This window comes from Oncorhynchus gorbuscha, unplaced genomic scaffold (assembly GCF_021184085.1).
Source record: "Oncorhynchus gorbuscha isolate QuinsamMale2020 ecotype Even-year unplaced genomic scaffold, OgorEven_v1.0 Un_scaffold_607, whole genome shotgun sequence".
NCBI classification, from domain to species: Eukaryota; Metazoa; Chordata; class Actinopteri; order Salmoniformes; family Salmonidae; genus Oncorhynchus; species Oncorhynchus gorbuscha.
The window spans coordinates 469,726-490,672 of NW_025745734.1; the positions used below are offsets into that span (position 1 = coordinate 469,726).

Consider the following 20,947-nt stretch of genomic DNA (forward strand, 5'->3'; position numbering starts at 1 on the left):
ATATATGTGTATATATTTTAATATATGCATGTCAATGGAAGAACTCCCACCCTTCCTGTGCTTCTCCAGGTGTCCGGCCTTGAAGACAGACTGAGGTCCTGAGCCGCCACGGCTAGAGACTGCTGAGCACCTATAGGCAGAGAGACAACGATGCAAGTCTATCAGCCTTCTATAGCAACCTTCTTTACGTTCTCATCATTTAGATCAATGACTATGGCTAAGCTGATTGGACAACTGTTACTTTGGAAAAACAGGAAATAGTACAGTTTTGCTTTGTCTTTTCTTGCTCCCGAAACCAAGACGACCTACTACACAGTCCCCGATTCCAATGAATCTCACAGTGAAAATGCACCCGTACAATGTCCAAAAAGAGGTAACACACATCTTTGCTTATTTGGTTTGTCATCAGTTGGGTCGATATAGAAGTTAAGCATCTCTTAGTGCAGAAGAGAACAATATTTTGCAGCCAACTAGTGCAACTTCAATGCAAATGTTCAACTCTCTGTGTCAAAGTTGCTCGAGTGAAAGAGGGGCCATAAAACTGGCAGCTGTTTAAAGGCCAATAAAACCCAGACCCCTTACCCTTTCACAACATTTATCTTGATACTCTATTAACCAAAAGCAAATACACAAACGCTGTGTAGGTTACTGTTATGGGAGAAAGACTACTGTACTGTAGACTACTGTATACTACTGCATGCCTTTTTCTTGGACTGTAGTAGAAATGTAAAGTGGTAACTGTAAACCTCTCGACTGCCACTCGCAGAGGTTCCAGGATGTGAGTAATAAACTATGCTCTCTCTGTCATGAGGGGCCAACCCACAGCTGTGCCCTTCAAATTGCTTCCAAAGTCAGTTGCCAAGTTACAACTGGAATGTCAATGGTCTCACAATTTCCTTCACTTCAGCTTTCTCTCTCACTCACACAGACTTGGTGAGAGAGAGATAACCACAAACACTACATGGACAAAAGTATGTAGACACCTGCTCATCAAACATCTCATTCCAAAAACATGGCATTAATATAGAGTTGGCCCCACTTTGACTGTTATACCAGCCTCCACTCTTCTGGGAAGGCTTACCACTAGATGTTGGAACATTGCTGCAGGGACTTGCTTCCATTCAGCCACAAGAACATTAGTGAGGTCGGGCACTGATGTTGAAGAATTAGGCCTGGCTCGCAGTCGGTGTTCCAATTAATCCCAAAGGTGTTCGATGAGCTTGAGGTCAGGGCTCTGTGCAGGCCAGCCAAGTTCTTCCACACAGATCTCGACAAACCATTTCTGTATGGACCTCACTTTGTGCATGGGGGCATTGTCATGCTGAAACAGGAAAGGGTCTCCCCAAACTGTTGCTACAAAGTTGGAAGCACAGACATGTCTAGAATGTCTCAACCAGCTTCATGAGGTAGTCACCTGGAATGCATTTCAACATGTGCTCAGCATGTGTGTGAACTCCACCAAGTTTGTTGGAAAAGCATTCCAGGTGAAGCTGGTTGAGATAATGCCAAGAGTGGGCAAAGCTGTAATCAAGGCAAAGGGTGGCTACTTTGAAGAATCTCAAATATATTTTGATTTGTTTAACACTTTTTTGGTCACTACATGATTCTATGTGTGTTATTTCATAGTTTAGATGTCTTCACTATTATTTTATAATGTAGAAAATAGTCAAAAAAAAGAAAATGGCCTTGAATGAGTAGCTGTGTTCAAACTTTTGACTGGTACAGCATGTATGTATGTACGTTTGTAGATTGTATCAGAGTCTGGGTCCATTCCATTTCAATTCAGGATATAAACTGAATTTCTAGCTCATTCCAATTGTTTTCTTACAGAGAAGCATGAATTCAAATTTTAATTCTTTGAATCCAACTCTGGTCTAAAGCCTCGTGCTGACCCTGGTCTAAAGCCTCGTGCTGACCCTGGTCTAAGGCCCTCGTGCTGACCCTGGTCTAAGGCCCTCGTGCTGACCCTGGTCTAAGGCCCTCGTGCTGACCCTGGTCTAAGGCCCTCGTGCTGACCCTGGTCTAAGGCCTCGTGCGTGAGGTGGGCCCCTGACCCTGGTCTAAGGCCCTCGTGCTGACCCTGGTCTAAGGCCCTCGTGCTGACCCTGGTCTAAGGCCCTCGTGCTGACCCTGGTCTAAGGCCCTCGTGCTGACCCTGGTCTAAAGCCCTCGTGCTGACCTGGTCTAAAGCCCTCGTGCTGACCTGGTCTAAAGCCCTCGTGCTGACCCTGGTCTACGCCTCGTGCTGACCCTGGTCTACGCCCCTCGTGCTGACCCTGGTATAAAACCTCGTGCTGACCCTGGTATAAAACCCTCGTGTTAACCCTGGTCTAAAACCCAAGTGTTAACCCTGGTCTAAAACCCAAGTGTTAACCCTGGTCTAAAACCCAAGTGTTAACCCTGGTATAAACCCTGGTATAAACCCAAGTGTTAACCCTGGTATAAACCCTGGTATAAACCCTGGTGTTAACCCTGGTGTAAAACCCTCGTGTTAACCCTGGTCTAAAACCCAAGTGTTAACCCTGGTCTAAAACCCAAGTGTTAACCCTGGTCTAAAACCCAAGTGTTAACCCTGGTCTAAAACCCAAGTGTTGACCCTGGTATAAACCCAAGTGTTGACCCTGGTATAAACCCTCGTGTTAACCCTGGTATAAACCCTCGTGTTAACCCTGGAATAAACCCCTCGTGTTTGTGACGTACCTTCTGAGGTCTCATCCTCCTTATCTGTGCGTTCTGAATGCAGCGACCCTCCATCATTGTTGCTGTCCTCCACTTCATCCTCTTCCGAGTCCTCTGCATCTCCTGGTTCAAAACGGTAGTTGTTGATGTATTACAGTAAGACCCATGCTCGTCCCAAATGGACATATATTCTCTACAAAACACTCACTTTTATCTCAATCTCTTTATTCAAAGACTCAATCATGGACACTATTACTGACAGCTGTGGCTGCTTTGTGTGATGTATTATTGTCTCTACCTTCTTGCCCTTAATGCTAATGTTTGTAACATGTTTTGTGCTGCTACCATGTTGTGTTGCTACCATGTTGTGTTGCTACCATGCTGTGTTGCTACCATGTTGTCATGTGTTGCTACCATGCTGTGTTGCTACCATGTTGTTGTTATGTTGTGTTGCTACCATGTTGCTGTTGCTACCATGTTGTTATGTGTTGCTACCATGCTGTGTTGCTACCATATTGTTGTTATGCTGTGTTGCTACCATGCTGTGTTGCTACCATGTTGTTATGTTGTGTTGCTACCATGTTGTGTTGCTACCATGTTGCTACCATGTTGTTTGCTACCATGTTGTTATGTTGTGTTGCTACCATGCTGTGTTGCTACCATGCTGTGTTGCTACCATATTGTTGTTATGCTGTGTTGCTACCATGCTGTGTTGTCAAGTAATTGCTGCCTTGCTATGTTGTTGTCTTAGGTCTCTCTTTATGTCGTGTTGTGTTGTCTCTCATCGTGATGTGTGTTTTGTCCTATATGTATATCTTATTTATTTGACATTTTTAATCCCAGCCCCCGTCCCTGCAGGAGGCCTTTTGCCTTCTGGTAGGCCGTCATTGTAAATAAGAATTTGTTCTTAACTTACTTGCCTAGTTAAATAATGGTTACATAAATACAATTAAAATATAGAGCACTACATTTGACCAGGGCCCATAGGGGGAAGGGGGGGTATAATCTGTGGAACATTCCAACTGGAATCTGCTCCAAAACCTTCATAAATATCAAAGTTGCCAAAAAACAACACATACAAAGTTGTATAGAGGCAGATTAAGATACCGGGTAGGGAATGGGCTATTTCATTACGTTTTTCAATCACCACGTTTATTCCTGAAAAATGTCTGTCCTCACTCTGGTAGCCTATGGACAAACATTAAGAATAAGCTACGTGGTGAGTTGATGCCTATTCGGCATCTAGTTAGCTAGGTGAATTGATCATGTTACTTTGTATACGTTGTTTGTTGGCAACCTTGTACTTATAAAGTTTTTGGAACAGATTTCTGTTGGAACGTTCCACAAATTTTACCCACCCGGAGTAAGGTGCCTTTTTTTAACACATCAACATCAAGCACACTGAGTAAAAACATACGATTCTCGTTGAACTCTTGAGGGTATCTGTAAGACACAAGGAAGAAGGAAATGATATATCGCCATAGTACAACTGCAAAACAGCTATAGACAGAGTTATATTATTTAACTAAGGAGCTGTTGCAAAACCACAAAGTATTTATGATAGGTCCTGCTGGAGTCTAAACATACCCAGATTTGACCTCTTTGATCCGCTTTATGAAGGCTTCTCTTTTCTCCTTTGCCTTCTTACTCAAATTCTCTCCTTTCAGACCATCGAAGAGGAAATCTTCAAGATCTTAAAAGGGAATGAAATGTGAAGGCATCAAAGTTTCAGGTCATGTGATCACAATAATCAACCAGAATCATGCAGCCCATTCCCAAATATTTAATAGAGTTCTCAACTATACTCTAAATATTAAAAAGAAATCCCCGTTTTTAGGATACATTTCTAACTTTTACACATGACAAAAAAAGGTCCATTTTTATCCAACTTTTACACATGACAAAAAAAGGTCCATTTTTATCCAACTTTTACACATGAAAATAGTGTCCTTTTTTGTTTTGGTATAATTGCTTTGGAGCGATAACCAAACACTTCGGATGCAAACGTGCGTACAATAGGTTGCCTGCCTACTCATTTCAATACTGCCAACTAATAAAGGAATCATATTAGTTACAACTCAATGGAGCACCTGTTTGTTTGTGGCAATCGTCTCAATGGTGGGAAGAACTCTACCATCCATATTGTAGTGAGACAGACACTTACTTCCTCTTTTTCAAAACAGTTATAAAATGTTTCTGGAAAACTTTACGTTTGACAACGATAGGATAGAAATCCATTACACTAACACGTCGATTAATAATATATAATATAAATACCTGAAATAAGCGTCGTTAACTCCTCCGGAATTGACCGCATAGCTTTACAAAGTCAAAAATCCAGCCAGGGTAGACTGAGAAACTCCGTTAATACGGAAGCTCTGGTGGGCTGAGAGATACGGAAGTTACCCTATAAATTCACTAATCAAATACAATGACCACTGGCTACAGTGCAGTGACACTATTCAAATATAGACCGCGGACCGTATCCGTCCTTTCTTGATGCACCTGCACCGCCATCGCGTTTAACCTACCCGCGCGGTACCTGCACGCACGCCCAATAGTATTTCATAGAATGCGTTTTTCACACTGAACAAAATTATAAACGCAACATGTGTGTTGTTATGTTTCACTATATTGGATCACTCCAATATATTGGTATCACTCCGCGGCGGAGGGATACATCCGAAGTGAGGATTTACACATTTACTCCGGTGTACACCTGTGTCAAGGCTGGGGTCCGCCCCTATATATAGACCCCATGGCCGCGACACAGACGTTCTCTTTCATTTTCTTGGCGGATGTCCGTATAGGTTGATGTACAAACTTTCTGAAGTTCGCTTATTAAGTCACTGGTAAGTGTAATAGCTTGCGTGGAAGTATACTCACTGGCTGTTTGCAGTCTGGAGCAGCTGGCCACGTGGCCAGAACCCTCTTCAGTGCTCTACTCGGTGCACGTGGTTGATCTGTATCTTCCGCCCATGGTTTGTCTTGCTTATGTTTAGTTAGAGTTACACTATGACTCAGTGTGCATCCATTAATATATTGGTGGCTCTCGCTGCCACAGACTGTATTTACCTTACACATATTGCCGACTGGCTTGTTCTGTGTGTGTTGTCAATTGCTTTAATTACCCTGCAGGTTTTTTTTCTTCATTCCCTTGCAGAATGTAAGAGTATTGTGGTGGGCTTCCACTATGTAGAGACAAACTTTGGAGTTCCTTAACAGAGATACTCCATATGGTGTCGTTTAGTTTTCTGCTTGGATATTAAACCAGCTAGGTAATATCTCAGTTGACATAAAAAAAAAAACGACCCATAAATCAAATCCATTACCTGGTTGCTGTTTTTTTTGTCTGCCTGTTTTTCCCACACGGGTCTTCCCTGTTTTCTGCAGAGGTACTAGGTAATTTATCCCTCCAGTTTCCTATTCCTCCAAGCGGGTTAAGACATAGCTCTCCCAGGGCATCGGACCCCTGCTCCGTGGCCCTGTTAGCTTGGCTGAGCTTATGGCTTCCCTTTGTGACAGGTGTGATGGTGGCATCCCCTTGGTGATCTGCATACCTCATGTATGCACTGCCTGGATTTGAGCCACACGGAGAGGGTGGTGAAGCGCCCTACTGGATGCCTGTTTTGTGTGGTGTTCTCAGAATGCCTGTGCCTGGTGTGATTGGGGGTCATGCGCGAGTGGGTCGGCCAGGCTGAGGCGGGCTCCTTCCTTAGGAGTGGTGTGCCAGCGAGTCGTTAGTCCCTCTACTAGGCCCAGTACCCCTCCCAGGAAGTGTGGCCGGAGCCAGGCAGAGCCCATCTGCTGCCAGTCCTGGACGGGGGCAGAGTCAGACCGCTGGGACCACCTTGATCGGAGGGCGCATGCCCTGCATCAGGAGGTTGATGGCTTCGATGGCAATGACAGCTGTTCCCTGTTGTCCAGTGATGGGCTGTTCCTCGGTGACGGTGCTGGCACTGTTCACCACTGACGCTACGAGCCTGACAGGCCATCAGAAGCCGGCAGTGGGGTTTCATTGCCCCCAGCGACAAGAGGCTATGAAGGGCCTACTCACTCGGGTAGCCACTACACTGGACATCAAACTGGTGGACAGTGATCACTCAATCTGTCCCCATCTCTGCTGAGTTCTGCGAGGCCTTGCAGGAGAGCTGTGCCATGGTCCTCCCGGACCGGGAGATTATAGCGCGGAACCTGCGACTGAAGCTGGGACCCCACGGAGTCTTTGACGAGGACTTGTAAGCCACATATGGCTCCCATTGCTCTCTTGGCCACCTTACCAATGCGGCCATGCTGCAGGCCTACCTGCAGACTCTACTGTCCTGGCTGCAGGAGGGCACAGAGGAGCTCCTCCGGGAAGTGATGGAGGTGTCTCGCCTGCTTTCCCTGCTCCAGAAAGATGTGGCCCGCTCCAACGGACAGGCCATGGCACAGGTGGTTACCTCCCGGCTCCATCTCTGGCTGGTCCAATCCGGTCTGCCAGCTGCTCTCCAGAGCACATTTGCCACTCTCCCAATCACCCCAGGGCTGACTTTTGGCCCAGTGGTTAATGACATTCTGGAGCAGACCGATGCAGTTTGTAGGGACCGGGAGACCCTGAGACGTTCATGCCACCTCCTCAGGCTCCGGGTCCAAGGCAGACGGACCATCGCCACCCACCTGAGCCAAACAACGGTGGGGTCCCTCTCCTGCCCCATCGCCTCATGTTGTGGGATGACCGCAGGGAAGGGCACAGTGTGTGGTGGAGCAACAACCTGTCAACCGCCACCACCATAGGGACATGCCTGGGGGACCCAGGTGCTCGCGCCGGCCTCATCTCCAGGTCTCAAAGGGCAAGGTGGGAGGAATGTGTGGAGTCCCCACGGGTGTTGTCCACAATGCTTCAGGGGTACCTGACTCCAATTCCAGTTGCTGGCCCCCTTCCGTCAGGGGCCTTCGTGTCACCGCGGTGGCCAACCAGGACCCAGGTCCTGTCAGACATGCTCCTGTAAACTACAAAAGTCATCTGACGCCCACCCAGTGGGTGGCCTTCATTGGCATGGAACTGGACTCAGTCCTCATGATCGCACACTTGCCCACGAGATGGGTTCAGGTGATCTTGCCTTGACCACTCTCGACAGGGGCGGGTGGTATCCGCCCTAACCTGCCAACGCCTGTTGGGATTGCTGACATCGGCCTCATTGCTGAGTCCCCTGGGCCTGCTCCATCTCCTGCCTCTTCACCAGTGGTTCAACTCCCACCGGCTGCACCCGGAGCGCCAGTCACCACCAGCTGTGGGTGACTGCACAGTGCCTGGGGCATTGTTGAGGTGGAGCTGTCGCTCCTTTCTCTCAGGTGGGGGGAGATGCTGATGATGTGCCACCAGGAGCTGGTCAGCACAGAAGCCTCCCAGATCGGCTGGGGGGTGTGACCAAGGGCAGGTCGTCCAGCGGCTGTTGGCTACCCCCTTAGAGCGGCAGGCACATCAATACACGAGAGCTCCGAGCTGTACTGCTCGCCCTGCAGTCTTTCCTTCCACATCTGAAAGGAAGACATGTCCTGGTGAGAATGGACAACACCACAGTGGTGGCTTACATCAACCATCGGGGTGGACTGAGGTCCTACCGCCTCCATTTTATGGCACGGGACCTCCTTCTCTGGGGTCAGGGACGTCTAGCGTCTCTACTCGCAGAGCACTTACCTGGCATCCCCCCCCCCAGGTGATGCAGCACCTGTGGGACAAGTTCGGGAGGGTGCAGGTGGACCTGTTTGCCTACCTGCACCGCCTCCGCACCAATGGTCCATGTTGGGACTACAGGATAATGAACACCATGCAGCGTACAAGGGCACCGGCTACAACCGCGGCATACCAGCTGCGCTTGCGGTTCTGCTCTTGTTACACTGGTATTGAGATTGTGCCCGAGTCATGCGGGGTGCAGTATGTCCTCGAATACCTGCAGTCTCGCTAGGATGAGGGCTTGCCAGCCTCTACACTGAGAGGGTATTTGGCTGCTATATCTGCCTGCCATGTGGGGTGGATGGACAGCCAGTGGGGTGCGCCATCCCTTGGTCTCCAGGTTTATGAAGGGGGTTCGACGCCTGCGTCCAGCTAGGACCCGCTCAATGGTGAGCTGGGATCTGGATGTGGTCTTGGCAGCTTTGGCAAAGCCGCCTTTTGAACCGTTGGCGTCTGCTTCCCTGAAACACCTCTCTATGAAGGTGGCTTTCTTGGTAGGGATTACTTCCAGAAAGAGGGTGGGTGACCTCCATGCTCTTTCAATAAGTTCTGAATGCTACCGGATGGACCTGGGGGGTTGAGTATATCGCTCCGCCCCAACCCGTCATTCCTCCTGAAGGTTCTGTCAGACAGGCATGTGAACATCCCTTTCATCCTGAGCAGCAGTGGCAGGGGGGTCTGGACCTCCCTCTGGCATGCTGTGCCTTGTTGGGTGTATTTACTGTCTATGTGGAGTGGAGGGTCCCTGCATCTCGGTTCCGCTCTGGGACTTCACCGCTGGCTGGCCAGGTCCCTCTAGTACTGACTAAATCTGGTACGGGCATATAAATATATTGGAGTGATCCAAAATAGTGAAACATAACGAAGGTTACGTATGTAACCACGGTTATGTGAGCTATATGGAATCACTCCAATCATCTACGGTGCTAGAGTGGCCTCAAAATATGTAGAGAATATGTGTCGCGGCCATGGAGTCTATATATAGGGGCAGACCCCAGCCATGACACAGGTGTACACGAGCATAAGTCTGTAAATCTTCACCTCTGATGTATCACTCCACCTTGGAGTGATCCATATAGCTCACATAACCGTGGTTACAACCGTGGTTGATAAGAGAATTATGTTCTCCAGGTACATAACCCAATTTAATTATATTACTCCGTCTGCAAACCAGAATTTGTAAGAACCTGTTTGAATGGAACCGCTAAATGGTCAAAAAGGTTTATTCACAGAACGTTCTAAAGTCAAGAATACAAAGCAATTCATTTTATACTGACTTCTCACGCCCACACATGCACACACACATACGCACACACATGTCCTGCTACGCACACACTACCCAGCCGACAGAGATGGTGGCCTTGTCCTTGAGACGTTCTCTCCCAAATCTCTAGTCAGATCGGCACCAAGCTCAGACACAGTCTGTTTAAAATACCATAAAGACATAGTTTTACCCTAATTCTGACTAGGACTACACATTTATTGATTATTATTTTATACATTCTAATCAATTCCATACAATTATATGTTTCAGGGAGGAATATTCTAATCATTCAATTAACAGACGGGTGAGAATTATCACATACGTAACATTCATTCCCAAGTTTCATGAGCTGAAATGAAAGCTCCCTGAAATGTTCCATATGCACAAAAAGCTTATTTCTCTAAAATGTTGTGCACAAATTAGTTAGTAATTACCATTTCTCCTTTGCCAAGATAATCCATCCACCTGACGTGTGGCATATCAAGAAGCTGATTAAACAGCATGATCATTACACATGTGCATCTTGTGCTCGGGACAATAAAAGGCCACTCTAAAATGTGCAGTTTTGTTACACAACACAATATTACAGATGTCAAGTTTTGAGGACGCGTGCAATTGGAATGCTGACTGCAGGAATGTTCACTAGAGCTGTGCCAGAGAATGTAATGTTCATTTCTCTATCATAAACCGCCTCCAATGTCATTTGACAACATATGGTGGTACGGCTAACCAGCCTCACAACCGCAGACCACGTGTAACCACGCCAACCTAGGACCTCCACATCCAGCTTCTTCACCTGCGGGATCGTCTGAGACCAGCTACCTGGACAGCTGATGAAACTGTGGGTTTGCACAACCGGAGAATTTCTGCACAAACTGTCAGAAGCCGTCTCAGGGAAGCTAATCTGAATGCTTGTCTTCCTCACCAGGGTCTTGACCTGATTGCAGTTCGGTGTCCTAACTGACTTCAGTGAGCAAATGCTCACCTTCGATGGCCACTGGGACGCTGGAGAAGTGTGCTCTTCACGGATGATTCCTGGTTTCAACTGTGCTGGGCAGATGGCAGACCGCGTGTATGGCTTTGTGTGGGCGAGTGACTTGCTGATCTTGTTGTGAACCGAGTGCCCCATGGTGCCGGTGGCGTTATGGTATGGGCAGGCATAAGCCACGGACCATGAATAACAATTGCATTTTATCAATGGCAATTTGAATGCACAGAGGTGCTGTGAAAAGATCCCGAGGCCCATTGCCTTGTCATTCATCCGCCGCCATCATTTGTTTCAGCATGATAATGCAAGGCCCCATTTCGCAAGGATCGGTACACAATTCCTGGAAACAGAAAATGTCCCAGTTATTCTATGGCCTTGAAAATGTTTGTGATGCTCTGGATCAATGTGTATGACAGCGGGTTCCAGATCCTGCCAACATCCAGCAACTTCACACAGCCATTGAAGAAGAGTGGGACAACATTCCACAGGCCACAATCAACAGCCTGATCAACTCTATGCGAAGGAGATGTCGCCCTGCATGAGGCATATGCTGGTCACACCAGATACTGACTGGTTTTCTGATCCATACCCATTTATTTAAGGTATCTGTGACCAATAGATGCATATCTGTTTCCCCAGTCATGTAAAATCCATAGATTATGGCCTATTGAATTTATTTCAATTGACTGATTTCCTTATATGAACTGTAACTCCGTAACATCTTAAACTGTTCCATGTTGCATTTTATATTTTTGTTCAGTGTAGTTTAGTTGCCTCCCTCTCTGGTTTATTTACGTCATGCCAGTTTTAATCAACAATTATGTGAGTTATGGTAGGCAACCTATAACTTACAGATGATTTCTATGTTCAGATCTTAAATGTAATGTGGTATTTGTAGTAAACACAGACAGCAAATGGCAGTTTATTGAATCAGACTTAATCTCTTCCAATCAGGAGCGTAGGCACTAGAGCCGCTCTGAGTGTTGCTAAACAACAGATCTGTGGTGGCAGATCGTAACACGTCACTGAATCCCACATATTACAGCTTCATACATAATCTCTCCCTCCCAAATGGCACCCTAGTCCTTATATAGTGCACTACTTTTTACTGGGACCCTATGGGTCCTTTGACTTGGGCCTAAAGTAGTGCACTATATAGTGAATAGGGTGCCATTTTGGGATGAAGCACATGTAGGTGTGATAAGAATTCCTTGGATGGATGCCTGGTTTGTGCCAATGTACACTGTTATTATGCAAGCACAGAGCCCCTCTCTAAGCAAAAACAACTTCTACTCCTTTTGTGTGTTTAGGAAAGAGACCTGGGCATCATCAGTCAGTGTCAGTCTGTTAGGGAGGTTTGGGGCCATGGCAGGGTTGAGTGTCATTCAACTGCCAGACACTGCACTCAAACGTGGTTCCTAAACCCACATGTTTTATGGGGGATCTCAGACTCAACTGGGTGTTAATATCTCTGTCCTGTCCAAGCCTGGTATATCAAAATGTATTGTCCAATCAATTCCATGTACAGTACTGTCTGTCATCCATTGTGAATCAGGCGGGAGTTTGTGCTAAATCTCAACGTGCCCTGTGTGTGTTACGTCTCAACTTGCCCTATGTGGGAGACAGTTGGGGCATAATGACGACGCTACAATACATGTTCAGGGAAGCATAGTACTCCTGTCCTCCTCTGCTGTCTTGTCTGTCTCTAAAACAACAGCCTATACCCCTGCATCTCCTCTACTGTAGCCTACACAGCAGGGGTTATTGTCACCATTCTATGAAGTTTGTTTATAACATTGTGTCAAACCGTGCCACCCAATTCTTGTTAAAGACCTTGAGTGAGGCAGAGCTTTCAGACAGTTTATATAGTGAGACAGGCAGTGATGACTGAACCTATCCAGCTGTCACCACACCTTTTTGTCTGCTTCTGAAATGCCACCCTATTCCGTATGTCGAACTACTTTTGACCAGAGCCCTAGGAAACCTCCCCTTTTCTTTTCTTGTCTCAGGAGCAGTATGACTCAGGATGGGTATGGGAGAGTGGCTGTCTCTGACCTCTGACATCACCAGGATCTCTAGGGTCGCAAAGTTCCAGCAACTTTCCCAAAATTCCAAGGTTTTCCAGAAATTGTGGTTTTAGGATTTTCCTTTCTGATTACGGGAATCTACCAACCATGATATCTGGAAAACCTGGCAACTTTTTGGAAAGTTCATGGAATTTTGTGACCCTACCAGGACGTCTGGGATTGACAGAGCCTAAATCCGGAGACGAGTATACAATTCCTCTCCTGTCTGTCCTGCCTTCCATGATAGTATGAAAACATGTACTCAAGCATAAAACTCAGGTGGAATGCTTATTGAATGAATATAACTAGGCCTACTAGACCAGGGCCAGTGTTCAGGAGAGCTGATCTAGGATCAGTTTGGCCTATTTGTTTTTTAACTTTAATTTAACTAGGCAAGTCAGTTAAGAACAAGTTCTTATTTACAATGACGGGCTACCCGGCCAAACCCTAACCAGGACAACGCTGGACCAGTTGTGCACCGCCCTATGGGACTCCCAATCACGGCTGGTTGTGATACAGCCTGTAATCGAACCAAGGTCTGTAGTGATGCATTTAGCACTGAGATGCAGTGCCTTAGACTGCTGCGCCACTCAGGAGCCCAAAATAATGAATGGAGAGGGGCATCTGATTAAGTCAGCACTCCTACTCTGAGATACTGTGAATACGGGCCCTGCTAAACAATAGGACTCCGTCTCATTACTCACCATTCACAATATCCTTTTTAATGTAAGAATGTACCAATATTCAAACCTTCTCCTTTCCTGTTGACCTTTAACTGAGCAGCAGATAGGACCACACTGGTGACCCCCAGCTGACCTGCCAGGGGTTCCGTCCTGTGTGGTGAGAGAGATGAGAGGTGGCCTGACCTTTGACCTCTTCAGGGAGAGAGCTGAACGGTGTCGGATCTCCTCTCCCACAATGCACTGCACTCGCTGCTCACTGTGTTTTTCATCTGGTTCCAGGTCCTGAATTAGATCAGTTACCAATGTTTTACCTTCTGACATTGGTTGATTGGCACCAGAGAAGGTGTGTGTGTGTGTGTGTGTGTGTGTGTGTGTGTGTGTGTGTGTGTGTGTGTGTGTGTGTGTGTGTGTGTACAACATTTTGGTGAAAAGACAATAATTAAATTTGGATGCAAAATGGAGGACAAAAGTATATGGCAGGGCTACGGCAGCTGGTGGACAGCTTGCAGGTAGCCCTACATCAGCCCTGGGTTCATAGAGTATTTGGGTTTTTTCAAACACTTTGAGCCTATACTGGCAGTGAGTGTCAGATGGGAAAGGTTTACACTTCTGGGACTATACCATTGGTTCCATTGAGCCAGAGAAGCACTTTGGAAGAAAAACAAATACTACTTGAACCCAGGTCCATCTACAATGTTGTTACTACAGTTATTACTTTGCAGGTACATAGGCATGAGGGCAACTTGAAGGTAAAGTGAGTTGGGTCTTGATCCAAGCTCTGTTGATTGTTCCTCAGACTGACTTTCATTGGCCCTGCAGGGGCATTGGGCTGAGGTTTCAGAGGTGTTACATTTACAGTTTGTTTCAAGTCAAAAGCAAAGCTTGAAAGTGACTGACTGCCTCCTCGGTTTACAGGGATTAACCTCCTCCGGTGGTGTTTTGAAAAGGCTCAGGATTGTTTTACCATTTAACTTCAAATCTCTCCTGTCACAACTCACATAATGATACTTCACCACCTGTGTCCCCCTTCAGTGTTGTGGACAAACTAATCATGGAGTTGTGGACAGACAGGACTGGGGTACAGTAGTACATCACAGTGGAGTTGACATGAGTAAAACTATGAATAATCACATGAGATATTGGGGCCCTGGTAAAAAAAAAACAGTGCACTAGATGCACTGTAAACTCATGGCATTTATACCTGAAATACTTCTAGTAAGTTGTACTCAATCAATGACTAGTCATTATTACTGAAAATATCGCTGTGGTACTGACTCAACTAAATGAGAAGTCACACCAACTAAATATTTGTAAGATATATGATAAATTACATTTTTTTACCAGCATGCTCTACTGCAGGTGGAATTTTTTGGAAAAGTGTTTTTTATTTTTTGTGTGTTTGAATGTACATTCAGTGATTGTATCATAACATTTAATAAATCAAAGATAAATAATTGTTTTCTAAACTAGTCCAATCATTGGATTTGTGCACCCCTTACTGAAATTGTTCCAGTTTAAATGGCTTAGGTTTCCTCCCACTGTTCTTAACCCTGGCAGTCATTATGAATGTAGGTTGCAGGTGAATACACATTTCAACTGTTGGATAGCCTAATGCTGACTAGATTTCAATAGGAATTACACCTCACTTTGCAATACACTGTATAATGTGCTTTACTGTAAGGGATGCAAAATTCTGATGAATTTCCCAGGTTTTCCAAAAATCCTGGTTGGAAGATTACTGGAAAAAATGTAGGGAATTTTACAACCCTACTTGCAGGCCTGATGTGGCCTGTAAAACTGAGTTTCAGGCCACTTTATTAGGCCTTTTGATAGATGTAATGGGTCAATTATAATGTTCCCCTAAGAACACACTTGGTGAATGCCCCTGGACTGAAATTGCACGAATTCTACAACGACGTCTCTGTCACTAACAAATACAGTCATGGGTGGTAACTACAATTCAATCGAAAAGGCGAGGCACACTGAGAAATTCTTGGAGGCGTGGCTTAATGGTGGCGTTAAATTTAAGTATACTTTACTCAAAATACATGCATTTTTATTACTCATAGGAAGATAGTACTGCTCACGTCAGCTATTTAAGTTGTTAGGTAATTGTTTCTTCAAAATGTTTGAGTAGCCAGAATTTATCCGATTTTACAGTGTGGGGAATAGGTTTCCATTTGGGAAAGGAATTGATGCCCTTTTTGGGTGAGATTCAATGGTTTCAACCCAATAAATGTGTCATTGTCATATCAGACAGATAATCTTAGTTATTACTTGTCTACCTTTTGTGAATGTTTGTGACAAGACTACAAGAGCATGATTTGTTGCACTCTTCAGATTAGATTTATAGAAATCATTTAATTTCAACTGTTTCATAGACTATAATTGTCGATTTTACTCTCAATAATGAATATGTAGTTTAAAAGGACCTACTATAGATTGTATGGCAGAAGGCTACTAGGCTACATTTATAGTCCATCCCCGACCAAATGTATTTTCTTAAACATGTTTCTGTCACATATGTTCAATATAATCCTACATTAAAGAACGGAATTTGTCGTAAATGTGATTTTTTAAAACAATTTATTTGCATACTATTGTTTGAAAGACACCTCATAACTAGCTTCAGACAGCATGCTGACCGTTCGATGGTGTTGTAGAAAATGGCGGTGGTCTGACCGTATCCCCTATCCACAGGCCCACTGAAAGAAGCACGCTCGAGTCTAGCGTAGCCTAGCACACTATGCCATTGTTAGTGCGTCTGGTGTTGTGATACAGGGCCTAATCATTGTGAAAGAAAATAGTATTTTGTACCCTTAATTGGATATCCATATCTTATATTTTATTCACTAGACCAATACTGATTTGTAGAGGAACTATCAGGTTTAGGGCATCCTGTCTGAGCAGTGATTTACCATTGACATGGTAGACTAGGCTAGAATTACAGCATGTCATATTGTGATCAACGAATTGTGTTAAAATATTCAACCAAAATAGTCTGACAAGTGATCATAATACGTTTCCATATATTTAAATATAATCATATTGAAACAGTGCCATGGATTTAATTTACCCGTTCAGCACGTGCACATTATTCAGTCTATTTAGTAATATTATATGTTAATTGCAAACATATAGCCTAGTCAATTAACAGATTGGGTTTAGTTGAAAAATAATAACCACGTAGTCGACACTAATTGTTTAGTTTCAATACTGTAAAAATAAAGAAATAAAGATTTAAAGAGGCAAAAAGCATGAATCTCTTTCAACAGTGGATTGAATTACGTAGTGTGAAGTAGTAGGCTATACTCCTCCCCAAGATGTAAGTTTTATAGGCTATAAAATGTAATTGTAGAACGTCAACAAAGTTACAGCTTTTGGCGGAGGACTCCCGGTAATCCCCAATAGGAAGATTGTTTTTATTTGCGCATGTACTACGGCAATTAATCTCTTTAATGACGTCCTCAATCATAAACTACTGTGATTTATGGACTCAGAAACAATGTAATCTATGTCTCATTCAGCAGCTCTAGTCCATAGCGTATGGCTAATTCAATCATCAATCTTTCTAGGAAAAATATTCAAGAGCAAAACAAGCTACAGTTGGAAAATATTTATTGTAACTTCATTAGAAGTAGCCTATTGTTATTGGAAGTATTTTAAGTATGTTACTGTTTTGGGCTGAAATTATGTTTGGAAATGATCGCAGTGTCGTTTCAGTAGTTTATATTTGTGATTTCCTTTTATGAGATGATCAAATCTGCTCACTATTGTCCATTTAACACCAATCAATTCACTTTATATATTTCAGGATGAAGAGTTTTGCCTTCCATTCTGAAGGAAAGATTTCATCATCAAAAGATCACTTGTTGCAACAATATTTTTCTAAGAATGTCTAAAAATCTAAGAATATTCTAAGAATATTGAGACAATTATTTTCAGACCCATTGTATGCTAAATTAAAACAAAATTGTTTAAGTAATGAAAACAACATCAACGTTCAAGTGAATGGAAAATAGTAAAGGACATGATGATGAATATCTCTCGTAAATAAGAAACATTTTATTCTAAGAAAATAGGCTATTTATAACATTATTGTACCGGGAAATGATACAAAAATAAAATGAAAAGATGTTTTATATCATTATTTGGAGGCATAATATTGGCAATATAAAAAAACTATTCAACTGATGAAGTTATTGTTTTCAAACTTACCTCATTGGAGCCATGTATTAATCAATCAAACAATTACATCAAAATATAAAGTGAAGCCAGTTATTTGTAAGAACTTGGAAGACAGGAAGCTCTTCCTAAACTAAGATGTTTGAATTGTTGTTTTCTCTTTTAGAATAGTTAGTAGCTCAAGTGTTGCAGGTCGATTGTTGTGAGCGTTTCTGAGAAAAAATCGAAACCTTCAGATGATAAACCCATTGGACTATCTATAGAATCTGACAAACTTGGAGAGAAGGAATCCGATGAGAAAACGTGAAAGTCCTGCAAAGAGACGTCCAGGGCCGGGGAATGCGCATTGTCCCCGCCAGATGCGCAGTCCGGGCCTATTGTTGACACGCATATAGGAACAGTGGGTGCCGGGTTAGGAAAATGTTTCAGATTTTTGTCATCGCTGTTTAAAGGCGAAGCAGTTGAGCTTTGGGAATCTCCATTGTGATTGTGTGCATTCTGAGACTGTTGTTGTGAAGTTAAGGTATTCTGGTGAAAAGAGCAGCTTTCCCTCTCCAGAAGCGCGCCGGCGGGTAGGCCTACATTGTTACCAGCCTGTTCGAAGTCCTCCTCTCTCCCGTCCTCCAGACTAGTGAATGTCCCCTCGCCGTTCTGGTTCTCCTTGCAGTGGGTTTGTCTCTTGTGCTTCATCCTGCGGTTCTGGAACCAGACTTTCACCTGCCTCTCAGTTAAATTCAGTAAAGCAGCTATTTCCACCCGCCGGGTCTGCACAGATACTTGTTGAAGTGAAACTCCTTCTCCAACTCCAATAGCTGGGTGTTGGTGTACGCTGTCCTCAGCCTCCGAGATCCCCCGCCACCACTCTCTGTAATCTCTGGCGACCCTGAAAAACATTGAAAGACATTTGAAAGGTTCAACCAATACAAAAAAGCAATTGATGATTGAATATAAATGTATAAATGGCATTTGGTAAATAAAACAGCGAGGTTCTACTGGGCCGCACAGCAAATGGTTTGTGGGAGCACAGACACCGCGCTGAAACGATTTATGAGCCCGGAGCAGAATATGATGGGTCTGCGTGGACCAGGCCGACTGGCTTGAAGATTAATGAACATGCCAGCTGCCGGTCGGTCAGCCTGCTGTAAGAGTAATCTATCACTCTTCATTACTGTCACACATTAACATTCTTCCACTGCATCACCAGACAGCAGCACACTGACCACTGAAAATGTTCCAATAATTACACTTTTGCTAATAGATATTCTGCAAGTCATGAGAGAGAATTACCCCCAAATTAGAATGTTGAGACCAGACAGACCTTCGCATTTTGATAGGCTAATGGGCTACCTACCCCGACTGTAATTTCATTAAAATATAATAGAGCCAATAGATAGGCTAATCAATCATGTCTTACCTTGGGAGAGAAGTGAAGTGGCGCAGTGTCGGGAGTTGTAGCTGTGGCAGTAGTCTGGTGGTTTTTCTTGGAGGCTTTCTTCTCCTTCATCCAAGGGTACTCCGGGGGTAGGGATGCGGCTGGCAGAGGGCTACAGACTCCATTCAGATTCTGCTTTGACCGGCTGTGGCGTGGGTGGCTGCCCGGGTTGAGGCTGGGAATAGTCTGCTCAAAAGGAGGAGGAATCAGTGTCGACTGTGAAAGCGTCGAGTTCTTGATTGATGAACTTTGAAATGCATCACCGACAGGGGTAAAAGATGTCAGGCACTCAGCAAGCGACGGCTGACTATTGATAAAACCGCTCTCTCGCTCAAATTCGTAATTCATCTCCTCTCTTCTTGTCTTTGAAAAGTCACCGGTCGTAATTTTGTGGGCGAGGAGAAAATTATGAAATTTCGTGACAAGTGGGTTTTTTCCAACAATGTTGCTTATTACGGCCGTATGGGGACAGCGATGCCATTAAACTATATTGCTTTCATGGAGACAACGTTGAAATTGGACCGTATTACTTGTCACATGATTACCTCTGCCCAATGACAATTTGGGGTTTAATCAAAAGAAGCCACTGTCCTCTGTGATTGATGGAGAAAGTCGGATAGGTAACGCCTAGTTCTGGGGGTAGGGTCTAGTCTGCTTTATTTACACACAGTACTGTCCCCGAATGGAGGATAGTCCATTTAAGAAGAGCCCGTGTGTGTGTGCGTGTGCGTGCGTGTGTGTGCGCGCGTGCGTGTGTGTGTGTGTGCGCGCGTGCGTGCGTGTGTGTGTGTGTCCTTTGGATCCAACACCTCATTGCCCCGGGTTTATGTCTCAATGTAACGACTAAAGAAGAAGTCATTATCAAAGTTAACTCGTTAATTAGAAAAATAATTCTGACCAAGCCTGTGGCTCTGCAGAGTGGTACACAGAGACACAACCGAGCAGACATTCAGAGCAGTCTCCCTCCTTTTCATTCTGAGAGAGAGAGAGCGAGCGAGAGAGAAAGATACATATTTTTGTACAGTCTGTAAAGTTTGTATTCTAAACGTAGGTCTTGATATTTCCTATAAGAATCTGAATACCTTTAAAGATGAGACTTTCTTTAATACTCACTCACGTATTACTTGTTGTTCTCATGTCAGACTTTTAACAAATATTATTATTTATACATTTGTTGCCTTCATGGAAAGCCATTAATTGAGCACAGATATATTAGGAATAAAGTGCTATTTGCATGTGGAACTATCACGGGATGCATGAAATCCCTGTCTGCATGTTTTTGGTGACCTACTCCTATTGTATGGAGATATTACAGTGTGGCACGTGGTTGTAAACTTGCATCATATTTCTGGAGACACAGCTGCTTCAAATCTCTTTAATCCACCATCAAGATCTGTCAACGTTGAATTGCATCAGAAATATCAAATCAAATCAAATCAAATGTATTTATATAGCCCTTCGTACATCAGCTGATATCTCAAAGTGCTGTACAGAAACCCAGCCTAAAACCCCAAACAGCAAACAATGCAGGTGTAAAAGCAAATAGAAAATGCATGTGGATGAGAGACGTATATAGGCCTACTGACACAGGAAGAGTTGCCACTGACACAATATTTTGAAGAAAAATAACATTGAATGTGATCCACGCGCTTACGCACGAGTTTTACACCTCAAATTAGACATTTATTGGTTTAATGGTACCAGATCCGTATTTAATACTTTATTGTCATCAGTATTACTGACACCTAAGAATTGGCCTATTACACAATATATTAACAACTGGTTATAGTATAGTACTTTGGATAGATGCCTTTCCATTCACCTCCCATAAAATCTTTGAAGAGAAACAATAAGATCTATATTCTTTGTTAATAATAAAAATGGTCATATTGTCTTCCTCCCTGTCTTGAACTTTGAAAAAGTGGTAGACCCCG

General features: G+C 44.2%; 2 protein-coding genes and 1 pseudogene across 2 annotated transcripts in view; 1 reads left to right on the plus strand and 2 right to left on the minus strand.

Annotated features, from left to right (window-relative positions):
• The window catches only part of skap2 (src kinase associated phosphoprotein 2), a 14,750-nt gene extending 14,656 nt beyond the window's left edge, over window positions 1-94 (plus strand). The window contains exon 10 of the mRNA XM_046334825.1: window positions 70-94. Coding sequence (XP_046190781.1) covers window positions 70-94 — 25 coding nt within the window. The remainder of the gene's footprint in view (window positions 1-69) is intronic.
• A 1,285-nt stretch (window positions 95-1,379) lies between these two features.
• LOC124019478 (src kinase-associated phosphoprotein 2-like) lies at window positions 1,380-5,310 on the minus strand. The gene is made up of 5 exons (XM_046334826.1): window positions 4,957-5,310; window positions 4,267-4,372; window positions 4,097-4,122; window positions 2,701-2,802; window positions 1,380-1,414 (listed from the first exon to the last, which is right to left on the minus strand). The coding sequence occupies exons 1-5, from the start codon at window positions 4,994-4,996 to the stop codon at window positions 1,380-1,382; spliced, it is 309 nt and encodes a 102-aa protein (XP_046190782.1). The 5' UTR covers window positions 4,997-5,310.
• A 10,826-nt stretch (window positions 5,311-16,136) lies between these two features.
• On the minus strand, window positions 16,137-20,013 carry LOC124019497 (annotated as a pseudogene).
• Between the last annotated feature and the right edge of the window lie 934 nt (window positions 20,014-20,947).

Excerpts from the sequence above, each read along its gene's own strand:
- LOC124019478 (XM_046334826.1), bottom strand. The coding sequence starts at position 4,996 with ATGCGGTCAATTCCGGAGGAGTTAACGACGCTTATTTCAG. Across the intron at positions 4,123-4,266 it reads ATCAAAGAGGTCAAATCTGG|ATACCCTCAAGAGTTCAACG; the intron begins GTATGTTTAGAC and ends TGTGTCTTACAG. Across the intron at positions 1,415-2,700 it reads GGAGGATGAGACCTCAGAAG|GTGACTACCTCATGAAGCTG; the intron begins GTACGTCACAAA and ends AATGCATTCCAG.